This window comes from Pseudophryne corroboree, chromosome 5 (genome assembly GCF_028390025.1).
Source record: "Pseudophryne corroboree isolate aPseCor3 chromosome 5, aPseCor3.hap2, whole genome shotgun sequence".
Lineage (NCBI taxonomy): Eukaryota > Metazoa > Chordata > Amphibia > Anura > Myobatrachidae > Pseudophryne > Pseudophryne corroboree.
Genome location: NC_086448.1, coordinates 619,293,479 through 619,306,719, shown reverse-complemented (window position 1 = coordinate 619,306,719; position 13,241 = coordinate 619,293,479). Strand labels below are relative to the sequence as shown.

General features: G+C 41.9%; 1 protein-coding gene across 5 annotated transcripts in view; it reads right to left on the bottom strand.

The window, feature by feature from the left end:
- Positions 1-13,241, bottom strand: part of DLGAP1 (DLG associated protein 1) — a 1,173,524-nt gene that overhangs the window by 139,707 nt on the left and 1,020,576 nt on the right. For all 5 annotated transcript variants that reach the window (XM_063923535.1, XM_063923539.1, XM_063923537.1 and 2 more), the window contains one exon: positions 8,551-8,915. In XM_063923535.1, coding sequence (XP_063779605.1) covers positions 8,551-8,915 — 365 coding nt within the window. The remainder of the gene's footprint in view (positions 1-8,550; positions 8,916-13,241) is intronic.

Below are 13,241 nucleotides of genomic sequence, written 5' to 3'. Positions count from 1 at the left end.
CACAAACATTATCATTTGTATATAGTGATAACAAAAGGAACTAAACTAGTTTGCAATCAGATATGTAGGTAGCTTGAGAATGAGGGAAGAGATTGGAGAAGTTGTGCTTTGTGACAGTTCAAATTAAGCACTTTACACAGTTCTTGCAAGCTTAACTGGTTCAGCCCCAGGGAAATGAATCCTGAGAGGTAACTTTCACCCAAAGATGTCTCAGTGTATGTTGAACTATGGGGGTCATTCCGAGTTGTTCGCTCGTTATATTTTTCTCGCAACGGAGCGATTAGTCGCTAATGCGCATGCGCAATGTCCGCAGTGCGACTGCGCCAAGTAAATTTGCTATGCAGGTAGGTATTTTACTCACGGCATTACAAGGTTTTTTCTTCGTTCTGGTGATCGTAATGTGATTGACAGGAAGTGGGTGTTTCAGGGCGGAAACTGGCCGTTTTATGGGAGTGTGTGAAAAAACGCTGGCGTTTCTGGGAAAAACGCGGGAGTGGCTGGAGAAACGGAGGAGTGTCTGGGCGAACGCTGGGTGTGTTTGTGACGTCAAACCAGGAACGACAAGCACTGAACTGGCAGAGTAAGTCTCGAGCTACTCAGAAACTGCACAGAGAAGTCTTTTCGCAATATTGCAAATCTTTCGTTCGCAATTTTGATAAGCTAAGATTCACTCCCAGTAGGCGGCGGCTTAGCGTGTGCAAAGCTGCTAAAAGCAGCTTGCGAGCGAACAACTCGGAATGACCCCCTATGTTGTTTGCAAACACTAGATGGTGCTTTGACAATAAAAATATATATAGCTATGTAGACGTTTACTGGATCATCCTTCGATTCAGCGGGAGTGAAGGGTAATAAAGGTGACCAGACAAACTCCAAACCTTCAGTCCCTCATTTGGTCATCATTGTAATTTGTGTGGTCGGCAGACGACTGCAAATAGAGGCTGATAATAACCAACTGTAGTCATTGACTAACCATATTTCTGTACATGCTGCCAGATAATGACCCTGCAAGCTGTAATAATAGGTAAATCACCCAATACTGTCTGTGTGAATGGCCTATATAACAGTGCGCCTTTTCTAGATACTGTGTTCTCTTCCATTTATGTAATAAGAAATATGGACCATGTGCTTAACAATATATATGCATGACAGGAAACATCTGAAACACTTTAATCTAATTATCTAATGGGTCAATGTTTTTAAACAGCTTTTAACTTATGCTAAATCTCTTTTTATAGCAAAACAACTTACTTGCATAGTTCTGCTTTTATTTTAATAGATCAAATGATTCTAATTAATTGAATACTTTTTATCCTGTGTATATATATATATATACTGCTACATTCATTGATTTAAGCTGTTTTCTCCCATTCTCAGCCAGTTATTGTCTGTGCACACCTTGCTGTTTGTTTTGTATGACTACATTGTATTTGTAGATGGTTATTTGTAATTACTTTGGAAATGGCATGGGCATACTTATGCTTTCTATCTGCTGCTGAACCATAGCATGACAAAAGGGAGGTACACATGGAGAGATCCGTGCTTAAATTCTAAGCAATCTGACTAGATTGCTTAGAAATTAAGCACAGATCTATCTGTGTGTAGGGTGCCGGCGACAGCAATGCGCGGTCCCGTGCGTCTCTACTGCCGGCTCTAGATTTGGCATGCATGCATGCCAAATCTAGTGAGATCGCTCTTTTCACCACTGTGTCCTCTTCTCACGGCCCTCCACCAAAGTCCATCACTCACAGCCCCCCATCAGCGTGCAGCTCTCCCAATGCTCGAACCCTCTACTTCTGCACCCACCTCTCACAGCTCCCCCTCTTAAATGTCCACCCCAAAACAGCCCCCCTGGCCACTTCTATAATCACCCCTTCATCAGTGTCCTCTTCTTTTACAGCCCCCATCAATGTCCTCCTCTCAGAGCCCCCCATCAAAGTCCATATCTCCCAATGCTTCTGCACCCACCTCTCACAGATCCCCATCAGTGTCCACCTCTCCCAACATTTTCTCCTCCTTCAGTGTCCTCTTCTCACAGCCCCCCATCAATGTGCTCCTCTCACAGCCCCCGATCAAAGTCCATCTCTCACAGCCCCCCATCAAAGTCCATCTCTCACAGCCTCCTATAAGTGTCCATCTCTCCAATGCTCGAACCCCTCACTTCTGCACCCACCTCTTACAGCACCCCCTCTTAAATGTCCAACCCAAAGCACCCCCCCAGCCCCTTCAATAATCACCCCACAGCAGCACTGTGGCAGCGCAAGCTAGCTTACCTGCTTCACTTTGGTCTGGCTCTGTGTGGCTGGCTGTTCTTGCTTGAGGGTGGCTTGCTCGTGCGATGCACTATTGTGGGAGGAGCTCGGGGATGTGGAGATGCCTGGCTGCTCTAATTTATCAAAGTATATAGCAGCTGGGGATCTGGGGATAGCGGAGAGTATTCTTCCTGCCTTCCTCCTGTATGCCTCCCAAAGCCCACCATCTACATGCAGAGAGCAGCTGTGATTGACCCACAAAAACTGTAGTGGACCAGGGGGGCAGATGGCACCCTGCCCCCCAACCCAGCCTGCCACTGCGTTCCGGGCACCTTACAAGCCAATGTTTTCTTAGTTGAGCAATGCTATCACAATCCAATTTAGAGGTATCTCCAGCGCCACCTCCTCCTCAGTTAAGAAAAGTTATATTTAAGCATGGGTTATTACTGTACACCACATTTTGTAGCATATTTTTCTCCTTTGAGAGCACAGCTGTAACGCTTCCCAGCCTATCTATCTTTTAGTTGGCCAAAGCAATTGTTTGTTTTTGTGGTATTTATGAAGATGGCATATTTTAGGATTTAACTTCCTTTCTTAAGCAATACATTTTGCAGTTTTTATCTTTGTTCTCCTGACTTTTTTCTCTCCAAAAATATGTTCCTTTCCCTGAATGTAATGCTTCTTTAATCCTCTCTAGTTTTAATACTTATAATACTAGCTCTATTTAGCCACATCTGGAAAATAAAGAATCCACTGTTTTTAGTGCCATAAGTTATACACCTGCTACAGTATACGTTTAATACAGTTTTTTTTAAATATTCCCTTTAGTTTTTTCCTTTGGTATGAGAAGACTGTCCCCGTCTATGGGCTTTAATGTTTCTCTAAACTGATTACATTTAACCTTTTTAAAATTCATGGTTCTTGTAGCTCCTCTAAACAAACATCTTATGATGAAATTATGAATAACCTAAGACACCTGAACTACGTTATTCCATACAATGGGCCTTATTCATAGTTGTACACTATGCAATGTTTTTGAAGTTGAACCATTATCATCCGAATGTGGATGTGCCTTTGTTGCACTGCGCATGCGTCAAAGTCCACTACTGTAGTTGCTTGCAGTGAGCATTCTTTCGCAAAGTGGGTGACCATTTGGGGATGGTAAGGGGGTGCAGCAGGAAAAACACAGACATGTTGTTGCCTGCGTCTGAGATCATGTACGCATTAACGATGGCTCTGGTCAGTACATGTGCCTGAGATTAGCAAAGTCGCCAGTGCGCGTCTCCATACAAATACCGCTGGCTAAAATATTTAACATTTTGCACAGTATCTGCATATAGAATCATACCTGCGAATACATTAGCGTACTGCTATGAATCATGTGCAAAATAATTTCTATTAGATAATCTATATATATATATATATATATATATACTGTAAAAGGCAAATGACACTGACTCATCACAAAATCTCCTGAACCATAAGGACTAGGAAATTTAGACAGTATCTAGCTTTTGTGACGTACAGTAGGCACCCACTAAGAAGGGATTTTTCAAAATTCCCCCCACAAATTGGTTAAAAGGGGTGAGATGATTATTGGGAATTCCCCCCTTACAAAGGAGAATTAAGTTATACTGTATATAGATTTCAGATATAAGTACTTAACCAACCTATTTCCAGTCAAGAGAGGATGTTGTCTCAATTATCAGAGGTTAACCTGTCACATGAACTAAACATTGCTGGACCTCTCAGAGAGCAATAAGAGGAAAGGAGACATAGATATTTTGACTCTTAAATGCATGAAAGGAAAGCTTGATAGTCAGCGACTGCTTATCTGCTGTACAAGGGATACCGACATCTCTCCCAGTGACCTTAAGTGTTGTGCGAAAATAATTACATTTTTACCTCAAAGGAGGAGCCCTAAGGAGAGTGAAAAGCTAAGCAAAGAGACCTAGGGCCCTTTGGAAAAGAGTCAGCCTATCCATGCAAACCTTACATATTTAACATACAGCGGGCGGAGCTTGGCCTGTCGTCCCAGCATTTACAGCACTGAGCAGGGCAGCCTCAGAGGCGGGACGGGTCAGAGAAGGAGGCGGATTAGTCTCCTCAGCGCCAGCCTTTTGACAGCATCAGTCTGGGGAAGGCCCGCCCAGAAGTGTGGCCTGTCAAAGATTGGCAGCGGCGGGCAGAGCATGTCCTGGGTTAAGTCTAAGTAGTTTACCAGGAAGTCCTTCAAAATTTTTACGCACAGAAATACTTGAAATTCTGTAGCGAAGCATGGGTATTCAGCTAGTACCAAATATAATACTGCCCCCCCTCCGTACTAATACCATGTCCTGTAGTACTCCCCTTCTTTTAACAATCATATTTCACTATCAATAAGCAATAGATTCAAAGACTATATTAACATCTGAGCAGTTAGAATTCCCAAAATTTCAGCCACTAATGCATTGTAGCTTTTTTCCTGTGCATTCATTACTGGCTTGGCATAAACTGTTTAATACATGTTGCTGACTGAAAAGTCCCATTTAGCACTTTATTTATTGGTGCATTTTTCTCTGTGTATCCGATCATAAGGACTATATACTGTATCTGCATCTTCACAGATATCCTATAGCAGGGTACAGCTTTATATAGAGAAACATCGCCTTTCTTTCTCAACTTTTCTATCCTACCTAGACCTCCTACCCATCTAGATTTGCAAGTCAGTCATGTTTCTGTTATGCACGCAAACCATGTCATACGTCTCTGCTCACCTATCCTATAGCATTACATACCATAGTATGTTCTTGGGACCAATTTTAAGTACATCTGTTTTAACAGCAATGCCTGTCTCTTTTCAATTTCTGGTAAGTATATTGAATTATAGTGGTTACATTTTTAGAACATTTTTAACTTTTTGCTTAAAAAATAATAACCAATGAGAATGTAGAAGTTGCTTTCATGAGTTGGCATAAATATACAGTATGTGCCTTTATGCAGAATATCTGCAGCAGCAGCAGCAGCAGCAGCAGCAGCAGCAGCAGCAAACAGCTCTGCCTCATTGCATTCTTTGTAGATGTATTGCAAGCCTATAATACAATTCCGAACATTAAAGACTCTAGTATCAAAGTAACAAAAACCCACTTAATATGTAAGTGCATTTGCAATGTATTCGGATGCAGCAGATCTGCAAAAACACGCTAATGACGCAGCCACTTTACAGAGATGGCCACAGAGATCACCACTGATCCACCGCTTGCATACAAAGATGCCACCTCCTTCAGACGCTCACTGTCAATCTGTATACAAATTGGCATAGCGAACATTGCAGGACCATTGAGACGCATGCTCCGTGTGACTCAGATGCATGCGCAGTGCAACAATAATTGCTGAGCTATTAAAACATTGGCATTGCGAACACTTTACATCCGGGTCAGAATCAGGCCCATAGATATCTGCTGAATCCATTAAAAAATTATTTGTCTAATCAATATCATTATGCTGGGTAATACAATTTTCTGGGAAAACTCCTGATATTTGATTGAACTTCATTCTGAAATCACCTCATTCTGAAGTCACCTCATGGTAACTTAGAAACACACTGTTGCTGCTTTTTGATAGCTAGGCTTCTTTATCAGAATCTGCAGCCATGGTAACAAATTGTGCCATGCTCTAACTGAAACATTAGAGTGCCTTCTATTAATAGGATGTTGAGTAAATTCCTAAAATAACTTACTTGCTTAACCTATGTAAGCCAATATACAGATAAACATATTTTGATATGGAACTGGTAAAAGGTAAAATAGGTCTTTCCTGCAACATATATCAATGACGGTGTGGATGACTGAGGGATACACAGTACATTGGCCCTCATTCCGAGTTGATTGCTCGCTAGCTGCTTTTAGCAGCAGTGCAAACGCTAAGCCGCCGCCCTCTGGGAGTGTATCTTAGCTTAGCAGAAGTGCGACCAAAAGGTTAGCAGTTCTGCTATAAAATATTTTTATGCAGTTTCAGAGTAGCTCCAAACCTACTCCTACCTTGCGATCACTGCAGACTATTTAGTTCCTGTTTTGATGTCACAAACACGCCCTGCGTTCGGCCAGCCACTCCCCCGTTTCCCCAGGCACGCCTGCGTTTTCATCTGACATGCCTGCGTTTTTTTATCTCACTCCCGGAAAACGGTCAGTTACCTCTCAGAAACGCCCCAATCATGTCAATCACTCACCGATCAGCAGAGCGACTGAAAAGCGTCGCTAGACCTTGTGTAAAAATGCATAGTTTTGTGTGAAAGTACTTGGCGCGTGTGCACTACAGCCCATGCGCATGCGCAGAAAAGACGATTTTTAGCCTGAACGCTGCGCTACGAACATCAGCAGCTAGCGATCAACTCGGAATGACCACCATATATAGGACCTTATTCAGCTTCACTTGCAGTTTTGCTAATTTAGCAAAACTGCAACTAACTGCAATTGCATGCTGGGGGCCGCCCAGCACAGGGCAAGGTCGCCCTGCATGCTAATACCCGTCAGCAATGCGATCGCAATGAAATTGCGATTACATCGCTGATTTGTGGAAGCCCCCCTTCCTCCACAGCTGCAAAGGCAGGCACGGGGAAGCCATTTTTCAGGGTGCAACGGCCGCATGTGATGTCACGCGGCTGCCTACCCGTTTCCCACGCCATGCCCGCCCAACACAGAGTCGTTGCTGCTGCATCACCGCCCCGTTCCGCCACACAAATTCCTCTGTCTGTCAATCAAGCAGAGGTGTTTGCAGCGATGCAATCACATTCTCCTGGCCACCCACGTGCAGGAGAGGATGCAACATGAATAAGGTCCATAGTCAATAAGTCGACACCAGATGGTCACAGGCAATAGGTTGACATTATTAAAAGGTCGACATGCAAATAGTTACCACAAAAAAGATTGACACTTTATTTTTGTTATTTTAACCCTTATCCTAAACTCAACCCTTCCCCTAGTATCTAACCCCAACTCTAACCATAGACCTAAGTCCATGTTGGGCGTTTAACTGTTGACCTTTTAAACCTTTCAGCCTATTGCCTGTCGACCATCTGGTGTCGACCTATTGACTATCTATCTACAGTATGTACTGTCTATTACCATCCGATTACTGATCAATGAAGATAAAACAGAGCTATTAGTACAGGGTTTCCCAAACTCAGTCCTCAAGGAGCACTAACAGTCAGGTTTTAAGGATATTCATGCTTGTGCACAGATGGTATAATAAAACTGGCTGATGGACTAATTAAGTCACCTGTGCTTAAGCATGGATAGCCTAAAAACCCGGACTGTTATGCTAGGTACACACAGGCTGATATATTAGCCGTTCAATTGAATGGCTAATATATTGTGGGCACATCGGCAGCTGTGTACCAGCAATATGTCTGTGAATGACGTCATTAACAGACATATCGCATCGGCCCTGCAGCACAGCCAATGACCGATATATCTGTAGATATATCAGCGCATCATGCTGTGTGTACAGGACACAGGACTTGCTGCGGGAGCCAAGCAAATTCAAATCCCTGCCCAGGTACATGACAGGGACCTGTGTACACTTACCTTGATTATCTGCCCAGTCAGCGTGATGGTGGGTCAACCGACATATCTGTCAGGTGTGTACCCGGCCTAAGAGCTCCCTGAGGAAAGAATTTGGGAACCACTGTATTAGTGTATAAGTGCTTGTAAGTGGAACCACTGTATTAGTGTATAAGTGCTTGTAAGTGGAACCACTGTATTAGTGTATAAGTGCTTGTAAGTGGAACCTACACTATATCAGCCAGGCAGTTTGCATCCATAGCTATATTTTCACTAACATACTATATCATGATGCCGCTTCCTGCAATTTCAGTTTTCTGATGGGAGAGCAGACAGCAAGATGTGCCAGTCAATGTTTTGTCTATACTAGGTTTCAAATGCTCAATCATTTCATTGAGACATCCAGCTTGGGAAGATGTGCCATGAAACTTCTAATATTACCATATAGAATATATGTTTACTGAAAAAAGACATTTGCAGTGAGGGAACAGTGATGTCTGTATAAATGCCATCTTATCATGAATGGACCGCATAGCTGCTGGATATTTATTATTGATAGTTATTCTTTTATCACTTATAGCTGTATATGTGATATCACAGAGTACTGTCCATTGCCTGAAACCTTACCTATGCTTCTGTGTTTTCAGAATATGATTATGAACTGTCAGCTTGATGAGGTCTGATTGCTCTGGCTGGGATAAAATAAATGGTGAGTGCAAATTACGTTTGTGCTGCTTTATCTAGTATAATACATTGTTTACCTGTATTCCAATTGATAGGTTTTTCCTGAACTGATGCTTTTTCCTGTCTTCGGCAGTGATGGTGGAAACGGTTGAGTTGGAGTTGATGGACATGGCGTTCTCCATGTGCTGGCTAGCTGGGCCATGGATCTGAGCGTTGGCAGCTTCAATAGCGGCAGTAAGTGCTTTCATACTGTCCAGGCTCTCCGTGGAGTTACTGAGCCCTGACTGACTAATTATATCCCCCCTTTGTCCATGTCCATCCATGTAGGCATCTTGGGCAGATTCTGTGCTACTCTGAGCTGTGATAGAGATGAAAGGTTTTGTGGTTGTCCTGGGTGGTACCGGAGGAGGTGTCTTCTTATATGTGGTAATACATGAAGATACTGGAAAGGCAAAGATACACAATATATGTAATAAACACTTATTTATATTTAGAGGCATGAAGATAGTTTATAAATACATGTTGTACAAATGATATCATAACTTATATTAGACAGCATTGTGTTCCAGTAACAACAATGACGACACTTCCAGTATACACAAACAGTACCTTTATTAAAGAGAGCGGACGTTACAAACAAAGGATATCTCAGTGCATGTTCGAGTGTTATTGCACTGACTCACACTTAAGCAGACAGGCATAACCATAAAAGTTGCAGCTGCAGATTTGGAAAATATTTCTAATATTTCTAAAAAAATTTCAAGAATAGAATGAAAATTACATTTAAATTTATTATAGCTTTTTTTTTTTTTTTTTTTAAATTTCCTCCTGAAACTTTTACTAAATGTATTTCCTTACCTCTCTGATTCCATTCTGGGTATTTCAACAAACCTTTTTGTATTGTCTGAGCAGAGGGCCTGCTTCAGAGATGTACTCCAATGTATTCACAACTGCGATCTCGCACACAGCTAATGAGTGAAAATATACTAATGCTGCCACATGGAAATGCATTGAGATGCCCACCGATGGCTGCGCAGATCCCTGTAACTGCATATTATAAACACACTACGCTGGTCGCAGATCCTCTTATAATTGACCATCGGAGTAACCTTGTGGTTGCGCAGAATGCCCACAGGAAATGAGACACTGGTGCCATGTTTTCTGCATATGGGATCGCAGGTGTAGGTGGCATGGCCTAAAACCAGTTGCGACATGCCCGTGTTTTTGCCAAAATTCCCTGTAACCCCAAACAGTGAATCTGTTGCAGATGCTACTGCAAATCCAAATACCTTTTGAATCACTCCCACTGTACAAAAGATAAATAGCTCTGCTTTATTCTTATAGTGGGGGCGATACATTTAATGCGTTGGCTACAAAGTGCCTTTGGAATGGTTAGGTGTAGGTCCTTTGCTACCCGTATCTTTGCTATGTTATTTTTCCTGCACCCATTGAGGAAAATGAGCAAAGCTTGTCAGACAAACGTTGCAGTATATATGGCAGCACAAGAATTTTAAAAAGTAAAGCCATTTCAGTAGAAAAAAGTTTGAGAATGGATCAAGTACAATAAAATCATGGAACTGATGGAAATCCCGTAACTTGCATCATGAAACAGTGAGTTTGATTTGTATTTCTACACAAACCCAATGGTTTACAAATCCGATAGTAGGGCAGCTGCGCATGTGCAGAATGGGTCCTGCATGATCGCAAACAGTTCGCCCTTAGTAAATCATGCTACAAAAGGTAGGCATCGGACGCAGGCTTCCTGGACCCAGCAGAGGTCTTCCCTGCGGCTGTGAAATACCAATCATGTAAGAATCAGTTCCAGAGTCTGCTTTTTTCCACATATATATTGTTGAAGTCAAAAATATTACATAGAGAGAACATACAGACTCCACACATTATGAGTAGCTATGCTCGCAAATACGCGCAGCGAGCACAGCAATATATGGTAACATACGCATTTACACAGACATGCCACAAAGATAGATTTGACACATATTTCATACAGCACATAAATTGAACATACCAAGCGCCAGACATCATAAGGTTTTAAATTATATAATGGAGAAACGTATGTATGTGTATTATTGGAGCGGAGCAAGATGGACATGTCGTGCTTGGTGTCAAAGTAACCAGATTAATGTGCGGATTCATTTGATGCCTGTGATTAAGTTGTAGCACATTGCCATGAGTAGATATGATTAAATGTAGGAATATAAAGCCACAATTCTGAAGAGAACAATGGACATTCCATTTAAAGCATGTGGACAGGAAACTCAGGCCAGCCCTTTTGATGTCTTCAAGGCTTGCATATGAACTGACCAATGACTCATCATGAATGAGAACTTTCCCTCCCCTAGACTAATAACAAGAGACCTGTGCACGACCCCAACTCTCAGTGTATAGGTGATCACACACAGAGTCGGCTGCCCTTTTTGTCCCAGATGCTGAGCGAGATGGAGTGTTGGTAATATTTTGCTGCAGTTAGCTGGAGTTGAGACACAGCTAAAGATGGAGGAACTGGAGCGATTATAAAGTGCATTGAGGGAGATGGTGACGTATTACTGGCCATGTCTGTATTTGATTTAGTTTGTAATAACTGCTTACTGTGTAAATTGTAACCATGTAAATGTATATACTGTACATTGTGATATATTTAATACATATCCTTTTAATAACAAATATATACATCAATGAGCTTTGGAACTCAGATAATGTGTGGGTGTATTGTTTTCTCTTATGGGATGTAGTGTTTTGCGATGTATAGCACACATTCATAGCACATGGTAATAAGATGCGCAGGTGTCCACAGTATATATTAGAGCTGGCATTTTAAATATTTGCTAGAAAGTAATTTGACTTTTACAATATATATATATATATATATATATATATATATATAATATTTGCTGTTTAATAGTCTTAAGCCCCGCACACACTGGATGACATGCCCATAATGAGCAACTAGCGCTATATCGTTGAACACTATATCATCAGGCAGGTCACAGAGAGTATCATCTGGATTATACTCATCACCACCTGTGCCATTGCCATGTGGTGTCCCACAAGGTTCTATACTATCCCCCATGCTTTTTGCAGTATACATGCTCCCATTGGGTGAAATAATCAGGTGCCATGGCCTGGTCTACCACTGCTATGCAGATGATACACAACTGTACTTGTCCTTTGCTCCGGGCACTGATAACCCAATAGCAACCCTAAATGGCTGTCTAGCTGAACTACAGGAGTGGATGAGCGCCAGTTGGCTGCGACTGAACCGGGATAAAACAGAGGTCCTTATGATACGACCGCAACATCAAAGGACAAGACTGCAGCATAGCCAACCAACTGGACTTACACTCGGGGATTCAAAATTACAGACCAGTGATCGTGTGCGGAATCTTGACTTTGTCCTGGATGGTGGCTTGACACTTAAACATCAGATATCAGCCACAATCAAGTCCTCATTCTTTCACCTGAGGAACATAGCCAGAATCAAGCACTTAATTCCCCCAGATGATATGCCAAAAGTCATACATGCATTTGTATCATCTCATTTAGACTACTGTAATGCCCTCTACCTTGGTCTACCAGCAAAATAATTGCAACGCTTACAGCTGGTGCAAAACACAGCTGCCAGGCTATTAACCAACCAGCCCCGTTCTAGCCACATAACACCCATCCTCTACTCCCTTCACTGGCTGCCTGTAAAATGGCGAATCATCTTCAAGATCGGCTTACTGAGTTTCAAAGCATTAAATGACCAAGGCCCAAGGTACCTGAAACAGCTTCTGACCCCATACTGCCCCACTCAATTACTGCGATCTGTAGATGAAGGACTTTTAGCAGTACCTATAATCTACCGTAATTCATCTGGGGGTCGAGCTTTTAGTCATGCGGCTCCGACTCTATGGAACTCACTTCCCCACACAGTGCGAGAGGCCCCAACTATAGAATCCTTCAAAAGTAGACTCAAGACTTTTCTGTTTACTCAAGCATTTCCATAATGTCCCTTTTAGTATCTTCATGCTTCTGTATTTTATGAAAATGTACTTCATTATTTTCTGTACTATATTATGCTATGTATCTGTTAAGCGCCTTTAGTCCTATTGGAGAAAGAGCGCTATATAAATAAAATTATTATTATTATTATCATCATTCAGTTGTATAGCGCATACACATTGAACGATATCATTCATTGACATTCTCCCCTGCATTCCCCGACCATGATGTAGACAAAGTTGAGCTGCATGTTTGATAGACCATAGATGAATTTGAGCGATTTGTGGGTGCACGCATCGTTAATCTTCAGGCATAAACACTGGACGATATGAATGATAGATCTTTCAAAAAGATCGTTATCGTTCGTATTGTCCATTGTTATCACCCAGTGTGTACAGGGCTTTGGAACTGTGAGGCAAAAAGTGGCTGTTGTTGTAGGGCTGTCATAAATATATATATTTAAATTTCTAAACTCTTTGCAAATTTCAGCAGAGATTTCTCTTTGTATCTGCCCAGTCAGACATGGGATTATCCTAACCCACTCATAGCCCATATACAGATCTGTGGAGCATTTTGGTGTTTTTGAAACAAGAACAATGCAGTGAAATCAAGTTTTTTGAAAGAGTTGGTATGGTATGCATAATGAGTGGCTGCTGTTGCATAATGAGGCGAAGGAAAGGAATCATTTAGGGAAATTTACTAAACCCCCGATTCCATTCAAGATTGCATTCCCAGCCAAAAATGCATCTCAGTAATTTACTAAACA